This window comes from Stegostoma tigrinum, chromosome 11 (assembly GCF_030684315.1).
Source record: "Stegostoma tigrinum isolate sSteTig4 chromosome 11, sSteTig4.hap1, whole genome shotgun sequence".
NCBI lineage: Eukaryota > Metazoa > Chordata > Chondrichthyes > Orectolobiformes > Stegostomatidae > Stegostoma > Stegostoma tigrinum.
This window is the reverse complement of record NC_081364.1, coordinates 42,633,115-42,650,536: the sequence shown is the minus strand read 5'-3', so window position 1 is coordinate 42,650,536 and position 17,422 is coordinate 42,633,115. Positions and strand designations below refer to the sequence as shown.

Genomic DNA, 17,422 nt, shown 5'->3' with positions numbered 1-17,422 from the left:
TCGGAATAGATAGGACCATGAATCACAGGATCATAACATCGATTATTGGGCAACACAAGTGTGCCAATTTAAATTGCCATAAATAGGATCCCATAACCAGGTATTCACTTGTTTTTAGCTCAGATCCCAGATGGTACATTAGACATTCTTGACAAAGAACAGAGCAGAGTGCACTAATTTAGGAATAAATAGGCTTTCTTCATCTGTTCAATTCATTCACAGTGAAGAGGCCATCTATGAATGTGCAAAGCCAGAGCAAGAATAGAATAAATAAAGTCTTTAAGAGTGAAACTGAACTGTGCATGAACTGATGTTATCAGCCTTTTCTTTATTTGACAGCATTCTTTTTGTAGAGTTTGTGTTCTCTGTTTTTTAGGCATTTATGGTTTGGTTTCTACCATTTAATCTTTCGTCAAAGTCTGTGTCCACAAGTGGAGCCAGATGAGGACATTGTGTCTAGTGTGGAGTGGCGATCTGAGAAATGATCAACATCTGTAATATCAACCTCTTTTCTCACTCTGTCTGCTGGTTGCCTTGCTCAGTATATCCTGAATTTTCTGTTCAGTTTCTGAATTCCAACATCTGCAACTGTTCTTTTCTCTCCAATGTGATAAATGAATTTTCAGTCTTGGATACATGAATCTTCAAGGATTTCCAAGGGGGTCTAGATTCCAGTAAAGCATGTTACGAGTGGCAAGAACAGATTCTTGAGAAGTTTGCATCCCAGGTTTTTTAGTTTCCTAGCATGTTATTTGTGTTGTTGAATGGTTTTAAAATAAAACTACTGAGGGGCTCATTGTTGATAACCATTCCATTCCTGGCTTTTCTTCCCTTATGATGGACCTTTTCTCCTGAAATGAGAGAAAGGGAGAGATTAAGTGAGATGACATTGGGTTGTGCTGGTGCAGGTGGGTACTGTGTCCCAAATGACTGAGGAAACAGTGCAGAGGGCATGCGGGGTCAGTATCTAGGGCAGTTGGGATGAGCGAGACCAAGAGTGTGAAAATGTTGAGTACAATAATGGGAGTAGGTGGGATGTGCATGCAATTGCAGAGATAGTGAGTGTGAGATAGCTGAGAGATGACCTTATTCCTGCCCTGCTGGCTGTTCCGTCAAACTGAATTGGGTGGTAACCTCAGACCAGGCTGACAAGGTCTAGTGCAGTCATTTGTACTGGTGATCCTGGGGGGAAAGGACATTCTTTGCTTCAACCCCTGTCCACGAGGATCTTGAAGTCTGTGTCTGCAAAATATGGCGTCCATTTCCACTTGTCTTCTGTTGCACCCATCAAACTGTGTACAGCATACAGGGCACCCCTGGAATGCCAAGTGCACAGTACCCTTCTTAACGTGGCACAGTGCCAGGGATGAAGTGGAAAAGTCTTCAGTCTTCAGAGGAGCATTGGGTGAGGGGGAGCCATAGGGGTTGTGGTAGATTGTTAGTGTGGTGGATTTGGGATGATGGTGCAAGAATCCCAGTAAGACTCAGGGATAGAAACCAAATATAGTGTTTCACACTTGTACAGAATGCAATTCCTTTTCAGGTGTCCTGTCTTCATTCACAGGATGAGGGGTGCCACTGGCTAGGCAGCATTTATTGCCCATCCATAATTGCCCAGAGGGCAGTTAAGAATCAACCAAATTGCTGTGGGCCTGCAGTCACATGTAGGTCAGACCAGGTAAGGATGGCAGTTTCCTTTCCTAAAGGTCATTAGTGAACCAGATGGGTTTTTCCTGACAGTCGACAATGGATTCACGATTATCTTCAGATTCTTAATTACAGATATTTATTGAATTCAAATTTCATCATCTGCCATGGCAGGATTCGAACACATGTTATCTGGGTTTCCGGACTAACAGTCCAGAGATAATACCACAAGGCCATCACCTCCGCTAAACTGTAATTTAAAATCCAAAGCCATTGCAGGTCAGATTTTTAACATTCAGACATGCGGTGTCTGCTTGTCTCACAAAAATCCAGCTTGTTCAAAATGTACATAACCTTGTGTAATCAATAAGTGGGCACCACACACTTTAATGTTTAACCTTCAAATTGCAAAACAAAACACAACTAATACCTTCTCTGCAACACAGCTGTACTGAAACTTCAATTTGCCCAGTTTGTGATTCCAAAAACATAGATGCAGTCCTTGTGCTTTTGGACCATAAACTAAAGTGTTGTCATTGTTGCAATGTCTGAAGTATGTGATTCATTTAATCACAGGAAATCCCACACGCTACAAAGTGATGATAATTAGTTTGTTTACGGAATAAGTATAGAGCTGAACACAAGAGCTAACTCCCAACCCCACTCACGCTGTTCGCTGTACTGCCATGGGATGTTTTATTCCAATTCAAGGAAGAGGGAGCATTAATTTATTGTATCATCTAAAAGACTCAACACTATCTTGCAGAATTAAGAAGAGGAAACAGATACTTTAAGTAACAAATAAATAATGCCTCGGAAGATATGAGCACTAAGCCTTAATTAGTGCGATGATATCCGCAATTTAGTTTAAAATTATTTTCTCTTTAAGGAAAAATAATCCTAATTGTTGAAATGAAACTTTATTGATAATTTATACAGAGATAACATGCAATTGTTCTGTAAAATGCAGTTGTTTTGTAAAAATCGGAACAAAAAAAATCCACAGTTATTGCCCTTCATGTGGGTGAAGTATTTTGTTAAGGATCCATTAGTTCCAGCAACATTAACAGTGATAATATTAGGGCCAGCAGAGTGTATATGAATATATTTTACTTAAAAACTTGAAAACAGAATGTACATTAAACACTATGGAAAGAACATTAACACAAATGAATGCAACTTTAAATGAAAAATATTTAAATGTATTATCCATTAGAACTTACAGGAGGTCTCAGACAGAACAGTAACCCCAGTAGTGAAGTGAAAGTCATTAATACCATCAACTCTAGTTGTAACGAAACAAATAAGATGTTGGACTGCATAGCAAAGGCTAAGAGGCACAAACAAAGTGCATACCTGCAAACATTGCCGCTGACAGCTTTTGTAGGCCTGATAATATGTTGGCATTCACTGCTCAGATGCTGTGTAAACCAGGTCTTTTTCATTTTAGACTATGCCTGCTCTCACCCATCTTCCTGCAAGAATGTGATCCCCTACTCCCAATTCCTCTGCCACCAACATTTCTACTCCCAAAATGGGCGTTCCACATCCCAGATGTCCTCTTTTTCCAAGAACCGCAACTTCCCCCCTTCAGCAGTCAAAAATGCTTTCGACCACATCGCTTGCATTTCCCACACCTCTGCCCTCACATGCCCTCCCCGCAACAAAAACAAAGACAGAATCCCCTTGTCCTCAAGTATCACCCCAACTAACCTCCAGATTCAACGTATCATTCTCCGCCACCTGTGATCTGACCCCACAACCAAGGATATATTTCCCTCCCCAAACCTATCTGCCTTGCATAGGGACTGCTCTCTCCATGGCTCCCTTATCCACTCCACAGTCCCACTAGCTCTACCACCCCAAAACATTCCCCTGCAACCGCAGAAAGTGTTACACCTGCCCCTACACCTCCCCCCTCACGTCCATCCAAGGACCCAAAAAAACCTTCCACATCAAACAGATGTTCACCTGCACATCCGCTAATGGGGTCTACTGCATCCGTCGTTCCCGAAGTGGCCTCCTCTACATTGGTGAGATCAAGCGGAGGCTCGGAGACCACTTTGTAGAACACCTGCACTCTGTTAGCGACAAACAACACCTTCCAGTTGCAAACCACTTCAACTCCCCCTCCCACTCCCTGGATGACGTCATCCTCGGCCTCCTCCAGTGTCACAACAACGCCATCTGGAAACTGGAGGAGCAGCAACTCATATTCTGCCTTCGGAGCCTACAGCCCAATGGTCTCATCGTTGACTTTACTAGTTTCAAAATCTCCCCACCTCCGAACTCATCCCATGACCATCCCCGCCTCCTTGACCTGTCCATCTTCTCTCCTACCTATCTGCTCCTCCCACCTCACTGACCAAGTTACCTGTCTGATACTACAGACCAGAATACAACAGTTATGGAGGAATTATTTTGTGTGAATGCAGAAAATATCATTTTGACACTTAGCCATTACAGTTTATTGAACCAATGCACTAATTGACATCACTTAGAATATCACTCAATCCTAAATTTAGAAACAGAATTGGAGAGACATTAAAGTTTATTTTCAAGAATTGTGACTGAAACCAAAGTAAATTTTTTTAAATAGTTAATCATCTGAAATGGTTCTCAGTTGCTTTTTTGTTATGAGAACAGTGCCATGTTATAGCTTATTGTTGAGCTTCTTTAAACAGTTGTTGATAACTGTTTTTTCCTTTTTTCATTCAAGGGATGAGGGCGTCACTGGTTAGGCAGCATTTATTGTCCATCTTTAATTGCCCAGAGGACAGTTAAGAGTCAACCACATTGCTCTGGATCTGGAGTTACGTGTAGGCCAGACGAGATAAGATTAGATTAGATTTCCTACAGTGTGGAAACAGGCCCTTCAGCCCAGCAAGTCCACACCGCCCCTTGGAGCACTCCACCCAGACCCATCCCCCTATAACCCACACACCCCTGAACACTAAGGCAATTTAGCTTGGCCAATCCACCTAGCCTGCACATCTTTGGACTGTGGGAGGAAACCGGAGCTCCCGTAGGAAACCCACGCAGACACGGGAAGAATGTGCAAACTCCGCACAGACAGTTACCTGAGGCTGGAATCAAACCTGGGCCCCTGGTGCTGTGAGGCTGCAGTGCTAACCACTGAGCCACCATGCAGCCCCTTAAGGATGGTGGTTTCCTTCCCTAAAGGATATTAGTGAACCAGATGTTTTTTTCCCGACAGTAGATTCACGGTCATCATTAGATTTTTAATTCCAGATGTTTATTGAGTTCAAATTCCTGCCATCTGCCATGTCCTTTAGGGAAGGAAACTGCCATCCTTATCTGGTCTGGCCTATATGTGACTCCAGATCCACAACAATGTGGTTGACTCATAACTGCCCTTGCGTGATGTCTTCACCTGCAGAGAGTGTTGGTCGAGCTGTAAGGGCAAAATTTCTAAATTATTTGTAAAGCACAATTTTCTGCAAAACTGCTCTGGTGATTTCACACACTCCCACCCAGCTTCAGCATTGCTTGTACAATGAAGGCAAACTGCTTTCAATCCTTTCAAGATATTCTACATAGCAGTTTCTTGTTGTATGAATGGAATAAGGCTATATAGAATTTGATCAGTGATAATGGGAACTGCAGATGCTGGAGAATCTGATGAAGGGTCTAGGCCCGAAACGTCAGCTTTTGTGCTCCTGAGATGCTGCTGGGCCTGCTGTGTTCATCCAGCCTCACATTTCATTATATAGAATTTGATGTATCTTTTGATAGAAATGTTATTTCATTATTTTCTGCTCATTGATAAATCATACTTTTGCAGTATCCGTAATCACGAAATGTGAAAGTTGTTGTACGCTTGTAGCACAGAAGGTGGAAAATCTCTTCACAGTTGTGGTCTTGTATATATAGACAGGGAAGTGATGCCCCCTTGTGGTTTCAGCAGGTAAATTTCCAACAATTGTATTTATTTATCGAGCACCTTGAACATGACAGAAGAGTGGTTAAAATCATCGATGCTCGAGAGGCTGTAGTTAGATGAGTGCTACTTACTCAGAGCTCATGAAGAGATAGAGGCAATGCCATAGAGAGATTTAAAAACAAGAATGAACGTTTTTGAAATATGTGTTCCTTGACTTAGAGTGGTTGGAAGTCAGTGTGCGCAGTGGTGAGGAGTGAATAGATTTGTGCAAAATGTTAGGACATTGATAAGCGTTTTGGGTGACAGCAAGATAGCTGGAGGTAGCAAAGGCAAGGAACAAGTGTTTCATCAACAGAAGAGTTGAGAAAGTTGGGGAGATGGAAATGAACAGTGATAGTTGGGTTATTGATAGGTTACAGTTTATTGGGCCAATGCATCAATTGATGCCACTTAGAATATCATTCAACCATAAATTCAGGTTGAGGTTGAAAGCTCAATCAAAGCTTGTCAGATATATTGCCAATGTTGCAAACGGCCTGGTTCAGTCTCGTACAGTACCCAGGCAGAGGAATGGAGTTAGCAATGAGAGTACAGTTTTGTTGTGGGAACATAGGACAATAACTTCAGTCTTACATAAATTTAATTAGAAGTATATAAGCCCATGGAAGTGTGTCAGGTTTTTTTTCTGAACACATTTGTTTGCCCTATTGGCTTGTGCGGCATCTTTTTAAAAAAAGCATGTGTGTAGTTTCTTTATGTTTAGTGGAACAGTGATAATTTATTGGGGATGTTGATGAATTTCTGTGAGAGTCCAAAATCCCTATATGTCAGAAGAAATATGGTAATATTTTTACAAAGTAATTGTATGATATAATAGTTAATGGTACAGAAAAAGAAGCTTCGGAAAACCAAACAGTAGTTCCCAAAATCAAAAGTATTCTTCAATAACAGCTATTTTTAAGAAAGATTAAGTCTGTTGCCTCTTAAATAGATTGCCTATGTGTCAAACCACATTGAGGCATTTTACTTAGATTACCGTTGCTCATCTGACTCATCTGATTAATTTTAGTTTTACAAGCTCAGAGTGGAGGTTTAAGGTGGATTGTTGGGGAGAATCAAGGCAAGTTTAAGACAGAGGAAAATTGATATTGTTCAGTTTGCCATTACAATCCATCTGCTGAGTTCTGGCAAAATCTGCATCTCAAATTTTCTGATCAAGCACCAACAGAGAGCTTGTAATGGGACAAAAATGAATGGGTAAACTGGGATGAGCAAAGTAAAAGGAAAAGTAAAAGACTTTGGAGATAATTACATATCTATTTGAACATTTCTCATAATATTTAGATCTTTCCACAACTACTTCATTGCAGCGTTTTCTTTTTTTATTTTAGATAAAAGATTTCTTTGTGAGTTTTGTTCATTATTCTACTTACAAAGTTGGTGCTGGAATAAGAAAATGAATTACCTCGGAGCAATTATCAGTCAAAAAAAAGTCTCCCCATGAAAGAACCCATTTTATGCATAAAAAGAGTGACGTCAAAGCTGTGTAAAAACAGCTAACGGCAAATCATTTTTAATTTATATGGCTAACTACCATAGCATCTTGAAAGCTTCTTCTGTGTGCTGTTGATATCTTTATATGCATAACTAATTAAGGGAGCTTTCATTTTATAAGGCTTTTTTTTGCCATTTAATCTAGGCCACTGTAAACCATGTTTCAGTCATAGTCAAAAGTGATCACTTGCCTTGAGTGGAGTGAACTTGGCTGCGTCTCTAATACATATTGATTATTTTACAATACTAGTAGATGCTTCATCATACTTGAAATGTTGGAACTTAATCATTATAAGGTAGGTTTTATAGAAAAGTGCTTTAAATGGTCAGTATTTAATTTTTCTTTGAGAATTGGCTGTTCCAGCAACACTTGAAAGCAACATTGCTTACTTTTTACTACTCAAAGTTTTGATATTCTTGACTTACTTACCTTCTAATTATATGTAGCTAATGGTACCTATTGCAAAGACTTTGCAATTTTCAAAACAACTGATAAAGGTAACCAATTTTTATATGCAAAGAACTCCTGAAAGGACTGCTCATCAATGCGAAACAGTTATTTGCAACCGAACTATCAGCAAATGGGCATTTTATTGAATTCGAGAGTAAATTAATTTTGTAATTTGATATGTGGTAATTGGTTTCATGACTGTGAAAACTGTGCGGTGTTGCAATTTTAAGGCTCTTTGTTATACAGTTGAAGGAACAGCTTCAGAATCAGTAAAATCGTAGGTTGACAATGCAGCTTTGCAGCCTTGCTTGTAGCTCAATTGGAGTAAACTCACAAACTGTGAGGCTCTTATAAAATCTTGCAAAAGAGGAAATACTTTGAAGTTTCTCCCTAATAATATTTTCTGAAGGAACGTGATCTTGAATTTTTGTTGTCATTTTGTTTCATTCCTCAGAGTCTCACTTGTTGGCCGGGAAGATCTTCACAATTATGCATAGGCTTTTGTTACACTGTGAATGATGTTACATTTAAGTAATAACAACAAATGAGAGCATGAAACTGATTTGTTTTTAAAATTCTCTTCTACATGCAGGTGCAAACCCACCTTGAAAATCCAACCAAGTACCACATTCAACAAGCCCAAAGGCAGCAGGTAAAGCAGTATCTGTCAACCACTCTCGGCAACAAGCTGACAAACCAAGCCTTAAGCATGCCCTGTTCTAACCAACCAAGTGATCATGCCATGCCTCCAGGAACTGGAAGCAGTGCACCGAACAGCCCAATGGCAATGCTAAACATCAGCTCAAACTGTGAAAAAGAGGTAACCCGAAAATTCTTTTTACAGAACCTGCTGGGTTAATAGGTAAAAAGTAAATCATTAAGCAATGTATGAGCAACTTAAACATGAATTTTAGTGGTTATTTATCGATGCATCTTATAAAAAGAGCCCTGTATTGTTAAGATAAAATTACCTTGAACATCTTATACTTTGTTTTTGCAGTTTGATGGAACTATTGTGAATTTTATTTTATTTAATAATATTTTGCTTCTTTGAATTCAAGAATGAAAGATTTAGATCAAATTTGTATATTAGTAGGGGCAAAAGGTTGAGAAAGTGTCTTCTGGAGGTGTGTGTCTCAGTATGTATCAGAAATAATAGCATTTAGGTGCAGTCATTCTAATTCTGACAGAATTTAATGGTCAACACACAGTGCGAAAACATTACTTCTTTCATCACACAATCCCTACAGTGTGGAAGCAGGCCATTTGGCACTTCGAGACCACACCGACCCTCTGAACAGCATCCCACCTACACCCATCCCCCCCATCCTATCCCTGTGCTCCCGGAATTTCCCATGCTAACCCTCCTAGCCTGCACATCTTTGGACTGTGGTAGGAAACCAGAGCATCTGGATGAAACGTACACAGGTAGGGGGAGAATTTGCAATCTCCACACAGACAGTTACCAAGGGCAGATTAGAACCCGAAACGTCAGCTTTTGTGCTCCTGAGATGCTGCTTGGCCTGCTGTGTTCATCCAGCCTCACATTTTATTATCTCGCAGATTAGAACCTGGTCCCTTGGCGCTGTGAGGTAGCAGTGCTAACCACTGAGCAAGTGTGTTGCCCATCGATTCATGTTTAATGTTAAATGTAGACATGAAGAAACAAAAAATAAATTGTTAAAGCTATATCTGGATTTTAGTCACTGTAAGCATTGTGTTTCTAACACATTATGCTTTTGACACTGCTGCCCACTCAGTAAATCTCACCAGGTTGAACACGCATGTTTGCCACTCCAATAATATCTGTTAATAAACCAGCAGTGGCACATTTGTTTGTTTTAGGGTGTGGTTTATCAATGATTTGCACTTGTTAAAATCTTGTCCTCAAGAAATGTGAGAATTGAATTTAGTGGCTGAACCTCACCCATGATTTATGATACTTGACCAACCTATTCCAAGTTGTTGTAGCATCTGGATAGCCCAAACTAACCTGTGCGGAGCAGATATTTAAAAGTACTCATAGGAGGAAATCCATTATGATCACTCTGCAGAACATTTCCCAATGGAGTCCAGTTACCCTGTAATGAAAGTGGTATATTTAGAGGCCTAACTATTTACCCAACTTAAACCTAAAGGTGATCTGTATCAATGTGTTGTCTATTTGCGTCAGGAAATAACCCAATCATTCAAAGGACGGCCATTATTATGTGGGTCATTACTGTTAAGCGAAGATCGGTAGAAAATGATAGACTATTAAAAATTCGATATTTATTTTGTTAATATAAATATACACAATATTTATCGTATTCTAAAAGAAGAACATTGTTGACTAACGTCACCTCTGGTTTGTTTGAAAATTAATAATGTTCATTATACTGGATGCTTTTCTATCTTAGTTTGAGTGTATCAATTACAGGATGCTTATCGGCGCATACATAGAACATAGAACACTACAGCGCAGTACAGGCCCTTTGGCCCTTGATGTTGCGCTGACCTATGAAACCAAACTGAAGCCTATCTAGTCTACACTATTCCATTATTATTCATATGCTTATCTAATGGTCATTTAAATGCCCTTAAACTTGGCGAGTCTATCACTGTTGCAGGCAGGGCATTCCATGCCCTTACTACTCTCTGAGTAAAGAACCTCCCTCTGACGTCTGTCCTATATCTATCACCCCTCAACTTAAAGCTACGTCCCTTCGTACATGTGCTATTTGGTGCTGTCATCTGTGAAATATTTTGTTTTTAAACAAGGACTAAAACTTGTGGAAGTTATAGTCTGAAGAAATACAAACACTAATATAAGGATTTACCAGCAATAGAATTGAAGCCAATGTTAATTTTGCCAAAATTTATAAACGAGTTTACAGATCAGTTGTATTACTGCAATATACTGTTTAAAAGAAATTAACATATAAGGACTGTTTTGTGAAACAAGTGAACCCCAACAAAGACAAGAACAAACAAAGTGCTGGTGAGGATCTTCTATTTATAGATCAACACTGTATACTTTTCAGTACAAGATAGTTTTAGTGTCTGAAGATGTCCTATTGTAGTGTTAGCAATAGCTCAGTGGACTATTAAATTTAAACTTGTTAATGTTTTACAGTACAGCAACAATAAAGCTTATTTACATGTGTTTCTAGGTAAGGCATTTCTATTTTGGACATAATTGATGATCCAAGTGTAAATTGTATCCAAAATTGCTTTGGTTTTCTGGAATCAGCCCCACTCCCCCAGTATTTGCCTTTAACCAACAGTATGAGGCAAAGTATTAACACCATAAGTATACATTTTTCCTTTGGGAAAATATATATTTTTGATACACTGTGTATAAAAATATATATTTCAATGTTAACTTGGTGCAGTTTAATTACTAAAACCAAAAAATGGGCTAATCACAAAGGTAAGCATTTTTTTCACTATCTAGATCGCCAACTGTAAATATCCATTTTGGAAATAACTAGAAGTGTCTTTACATCTAAAATTTTCTGAATTTAAAAGATTCATTTGGACCCAACAAAGACAGGCAATTAACAGAAATTCACAATGATATTTTATCCACTTTTGAAATTGGCTGTTTTGAGAGGGGCTACAAGGTATCAGAAATTTGATTGGTGCTGCGTATAATAGGTGCCTGAAATTCTTCAATCTTTTGCACTGGTTTCACATGAATTGTTATGAAGAAAACAGCACAACCTAGTGGGAACCCCACATTATAGTTTCCTTTGGTTGTAGCTTCACGATTTTGCAGCATACTGACAAATATTGCGCTGCAACTCTTAGATTTTTAAGTAACCTATCAGAAAGTTGGATAGGGTATTCACTGTCTTCAACAGGTTGTGTAATTTAAATAAAAGGCATTTATTCAATTCCTCTGATGGAGGCTTTTAAAGGCTGTCTCTCTCTTAATTGTATTTTGCTTTATTTCATGGGAGGCATGCTAGGGGATGTTAAATGATAATTCTCTGAGTTTGTGGTATAATTTAAGTATGCCTATTTATATAAGGCCCACAATCTTTAGGGAGTTTTTACATAATATCTAATATTTTTCTTGTTTCTTTTGCAGGTCTGGTTACCAGAAATGAAAATGGTAATAAAAAGTAATTTACAAATGCTAATGATTCACTGAAACCTGCTGAATGTGTTGCCTTATTATTAATTGTTAAAATCAATAATTATTTTGAGTTTGTCATTTCATGTCAGAATTTATGTGTTAAAAATAAATAACTCTCTATGAGGCAAAAACAGAAAGTGCGTGAAGCAGTTCAGGCAGCTTCTGTGTGTAAAGAAATAGCATCAATGTTTTATATTGATGATCTGTCATTAGAGTGGGGTAATTTTTTAGTTAGGACTGGTTTTGATTTGGTAATGCATAATGATGGATGGTGCACTGTCTACTTCTCTCACACTGGTGTCATGCCTTGCCCTTTACCCCTTCCTTTTGCCTCACCATCTCTTTTACCCTCATTTTAAAATCCTTCTCAAAATTCAACACTTCCATGAAAGTTTGGCCTATGCTGTGAAACTCTCCCTTTGTTAATTATCAGTTATCAGTCTATTAAGTGGACTGCAAGTTGCAGAGAATCAGGTGGGTACCATGCCTTTTATGAATCAAATGACACGCTTTCAGCTGTTTTTTCACAGAGCCCCTTTACATTTAGGATTCATAGTTCAGGTTCAAAAACTACCTACTACTGCCAAAATCTGCCTTCCACCTTTCAGATGTGTGATCGCATCTAAATCAGATCGTGAATTAAATTATCTGTCATTTAAAAGCAGTAGAATGGAAATGGACTAAATTCTATCAATGTCAGTCTACCTGCTGATGTAGATTATTGGGCATGAATAAAAAGCTACATCATAAAGTTTGAAACTCATTTCATTGTCAAATTACCATCAGGAGAAAACTTGCGTTTTGATATGAATGGCAAACAATGATTTAGCAAGCCTGATGACTAATGATGAATGTTAAAATTAGGTTTATAATTTTCTGTTCATTAAAAGAACACTGGTGTACCAGATGGCTGTGATGGTGATAATTTTAACAAGTTCCAAGATGAGAGAAGCAGGCTTAGTGTGATCGCACATTTTTCTCTCAATGCTATAAATGAAGCTGCTTGAAAAATGATATTACTATGAATAGTCCAAAGAATTTTAAAATTAAAAATCACTATTTCCTGGCAGATCTGAGGCTTTTGTTTCTTACATGCTCTTTTCCTGCTGCTTGGTACAGATGGATGATGTCATTGATGACATTATTAGCCTGGAGTCAAGTTATAATGATGACATCCTTGGACTGATGGACCCAGGAGTTCCAATGGCTAATACGGTAATTTTGTACCTCCTATCAATTTGGATTAGAGTCTTGGTTGTAGAATCATACAGCGTGAAAACAGTCCCTCCGTTCAGCTAGTCCATGCCAACCATGTTCCTAAACTAAACTAGTCCCACTTACCTGCATTTGACCTATGTCCTTCCAACCCTTTCCTATTCATATGCTTGTCCAAGTGTCTTTTAAATATTGTAACAGTACCTGCATCCACCACTTCCCCTGGCAGTTCATTCCACACACAAACCACTTTATTGTTTCTCTCTTCTGCTTTCCATCATCTTTTTGATATGTTACTACTCCTTCCCTTCGGTGAGAAAGTTGCGGCATTATCAGAACTGTTTTTTTAAACACAGTTCACATGCAGAATTAATTTAAATAAGTTTGGGCCAATTTTCTATTTGTCTGTGGGTTCACTCTAAATTTCAGGTACACATGTAACCCATGTAATATCGTGCTGGAAGCTGCACATTGCATGAAAAATTAAGACATTATCTGCCAGCCAAGAAACAACACTGCACTCTCGTTACTTAGGATACTAACTTTTCCTCGTGAAAACTTCTGAGGAGGAAACCTAAATTAAATGACTTTTGAACAAAGCACTGCATCAATAATAGACATACTCCTTGAGTACAATTTTTCCCTTACCATGAAAAGTTATATTCGAGAAATGATGATTAATTAAGTAAGTGTAAAATTGTGAAATCATTTAGCATCTAAAATTGTATTGTACTTGATTTCATTTTATGACATTTAAAGTGCAACAGCACTAGTCTGAGACACACAAATGTTGAGGTATAATTGTCAGACAATGAGTGAAGAAACATATTGTACCATAATCACACTGAATAGAGCCTATCCGTTTGGTTGTAAATGTTAACACTTTAAGATGACAATAACTTTGAAGCCATATCAAAAAAATGTGAGCTTTTATTTAATCTTTAATACTATTCATGATCTGCAAAAGTGGATATTGCTGACACCTATACAATTGCAAGACAGGACTTCACCGCAATTCATTGTGTTATGAAGTTGTGTAGAGTAATCATGAGTTGGAAGGCAGGAAGCTAGAATTTGTTTATATAAAAAGGATAAAGGAAAACAGCGTGTGGCCCTTTAGAGATAAAGTGCTTTTCTTAGCTCAGAGATGTAGACAGAAAATGGGTCTTAAGCAGTTGCAGACAGTCCTAAAAATTGAAATCTGTATCAATTAGCTGTGATTGAAAACCTTAGGCTTGTTTTTGATGTTTTGGCAACAAGCTTGAATCAGCCAATTAATTTAAACCAAGCATTTAGAAACTGAAAGCCAATTAAATTCAAATCTGGCTTTGCAGTGGGATGCTGCCTGGCCTGTTGTGTTCATCCAGCTCTATACCTTGTTATCTTGAATTCACATCTGATGGTATTAACACCAGGGACCAATCCTAGTGTAAGAAGTGGACGTTCATCAAGGGTATAAAACAAAAGGGTTTTTGGAAAATCAGCAGAGAACCAACTGTGATTTGAAGGGCAAAGAGCAAACCCACCATCTGAGGAATAAATATCTCGTTCTCACATGAAATCAATAAGTTCTCTTAAAAAAAAAGTGCCATAAAATGTATCAAGGCACTTCTACCTAAAAGTCCTCACAGAAGTAATTAAAGAGAAAACAATCCTGACAGCAGGATCAGCAGAAGGAATGCTGGAGAGGCAGTGGAAAAGGCAGAGCATTCTGGAAGACACATTCTGTATATTTTGAGAAACTAAGTTTCAATTTATTGTTTTCTTATTACTTGGATTTATATGACTGGGACCTATGTTTATTGGAATAGCATACCAGTAGGCTTTAGTTCAGTTCTGGAATAGTTAGTACTCAGGGCAGAATTGTTTGGCTTGTTAGTAATTTTGGTAACTTGTTCACTGTTAGGGTTAAATAAATAAATTGTTACTTGTTACTTATAAAGTGTGTGTGTGTGTATCAGAAATTTTTCATTGAACTCTTTTTTAACTGATTACAAGGAGTAAGGCAAACTTCTCTAGGTGCTTTGGCTTTAATTATTAGAAGGGAACCTTTACTCCCACCGTAATAAATTGGGGTCGATGTTTCAATTTAATTGTCAGAGGGGCTCAATGTTTAACCTCCCCTTCATAACACTTGTATCTGAAACACTCTTGGACTCTTTGAAGACACGATAAGACAGTGTGCAAAAAAAAGCAGGGTTTTATTTTGCATGCTGTGAATGGCTTGGCAAGATATTTATCAAGTTTTTTTTAAAACAGCTGAGATTTGATTAACGAGGCTGCATAAGTTATGATAAGACTCTGAATATTCACTTTAACTAGACATAATGTAATGGTAATCAAAGGCATCTTTGAAGTAGCTGTGTGCATTTAAGTTGCCTGACTTTTTTTAAGAAAAACCCTTCATAGTCGCACAAAAAAAGGATCATGGCTTATTGAAACATTGTTGAAACTTTTATTCATTATATCAGAACCACAGATAAATGTAAGTATCTCAAAATGTAGCAGGCCAGTAATCTCAAGCAGTGCTTCAAGTTCAGTTACATCTTTTTGGCTCCACATGGATCCATATCTATTTTGATAGAAAATTTTCAATTTTTGTATTACCTGTCTTGGAAATTTTTTGTGAAAAAATCTCAATCTCAGTAGGATGTTACTATGAAGCAAGCCATTTGGTTTATTTTATCTGTGCCAGCTCTTTGAGAACTATTCAATTAATCCCACTTGTGTTCTTTCCTACACTTTGCCCGTTCAAAGTATTTAATAAATTCACTTTTGAATGTTAATGGTGAATCTGTTCCCCCCACCTTTTCAGATAATAAGAACTTACTGCTTTAAAAAAATCCTCAAGTTGCCTCAGATAATAGGAACTGCAGATGCGGGAGAATCCAAGATAATAAATTGTGAAGCTGGATGAACACAGCAGGCCAAGCAGCATCTCAGGAGCACAAAAGCTGACCTTTTGGGCCTAGACCCTGCATCAGAGAGTGGGATGGGGTGAGGGTTCTGGAATAAATAGGGAGTGAGGAGGAGGCGGACCGAAGATGGAGAGAAAAGAAGATAGGTGGAGAGGAGAGTATGGGTGGGGAGGTAGGGAGGGGATAGGTCAGTCCCTCGTTTTTGCCTGTCATTTTACATCTCTGTTCAATGGTTTTTAACCTATCATCCACAGGAAACAGTTTCCCATAAAGTACCACACCCATTCCTAATTCTGCACACTTCAGTCAAATTTCTTTATTAACTATCTCTGCTTTAATTATAACACCTACTCCAGTTTTTCTCATCTCTTTGGCCTTTCCAGCATTCTCATAAATATCTGCTGCACCTGGTTGCTTACTACATTTCCAAGTGTTGTGCGTGTTTTGAAATTACACACCAAATCCAGATCATCATATTAGACAGTGAGAACAGTAAATACAGGAAATACTCGACTGGCTGGCAGCATCAGTGGCGAAACCTGTTAATACCAAGTGAAAAAGGGAAAGTGGGGCAAGAAACAAAAGGATGTAAAACAAGCAAAGGAAATTATTAAAGTGTTGATGGCCAAAGGAAATGGTAATAGGCTATGTAAAGAAACAAAAGATTTGACTAGAATGGTGCGAATGGCAGAATGGTAAAAAAAACACTCCCTGAAAGCAAAGCTAAAGAGGAAACCAAGCATATAAGCCAAGAAAAAGAAACAAATGAGGACAGAGGTAATGGTCTCAAATTTAACTCTGTGTTGGAATGCAAGGCTTTTTAAGTGGATATTTAAAGGTTATGGTACTCTTTCTCAAGGTTCTGTTCAGCTTCAAAGCAACACTGCAGTGCAAGGGAAGAGAGAACAGTGTGAGGGCTGGATGAGTGAGGTTCTGACCGGATGGTGCACCCACCCTTTCTAAGCATGACATGCCCACTGAGGTGTCAGCATCCAAACTGGTGGGGAGTGCCAGACACAGCCTTGCTGATGTCCCCTCCTCAACCTCTGAACTCTTCTCCTCAGAGGTTGAGGAGATGCTGCAGTACCTGTAACAAGAGAGAGAAGATATCACAGATAGTATTTTGAAGCTGTGGGCAGCGAATGAGGTAGACCGCAGGGTTATGTGGGAGATGCAGTGGAATCAAGATTGCTTGGTGAGATATAGATGTCTCAGCAGCCTGCAGGGACAGTCTGGTCTTCTGCTGCGAAGGCCAAGTTGCAATCCTCGGATAGAGTGAAGAATCCAGTGCTAGGAACCACCCCACCACATGGACCCTTTTGATTTGTTTGTGGGCTGTTTTCTCCTGGAATGAGAGAAAAGGTAGGTTTGAGTGAGTTTAAAGTAGTTAGGTAGCCTTTAGTGCTCGTACAGGTGAAAGATGGTAAGGTGTTCCAATGGAGTGAGGAGGCACATAGAGACCAAGTAGTGTTAGTGTTTTTTTTCCTTTATTCATTCACAGGATGAGGGTGTCACTTTTAGGCAGCATTTATTGCCCATCCCTCATTGCCCAGAGGGCAGTTGAGAATCAGCCACATTGCTGTGGGTTGGGAGTCACATGTAGGCCAGAC

The 17,422-nt window shown here is 38.7% G+C and overlaps 1 protein-coding gene across 7 annotated transcripts in view; it reads left to right on the top strand.

Annotated features, from left to right (window-relative positions):
* The window catches only part of LOC125460268 (microphthalmia-associated transcription factor-like), a 287,495-nt gene that overhangs the window by 243,006 nt on the left and 27,067 nt on the right, over positions 1–17,422 (top strand). For all 7 annotated transcript variants that reach the window (XM_048547522.2, XM_048547527.2, XM_048547525.2 and 4 more), the window contains 3 exons: positions 8,149–8,376; positions 11,632–11,655; positions 12,799–12,894. In XM_048547522.2, the coding sequence (XP_048403479.1) occupies positions 8,149–8,376; positions 11,632–11,655; positions 12,799–12,894 (348 nt within the window). The remainder of the gene's footprint in view (positions 1–8,148; positions 8,377–11,631; positions 11,656–12,798; positions 12,895–17,422) is intronic.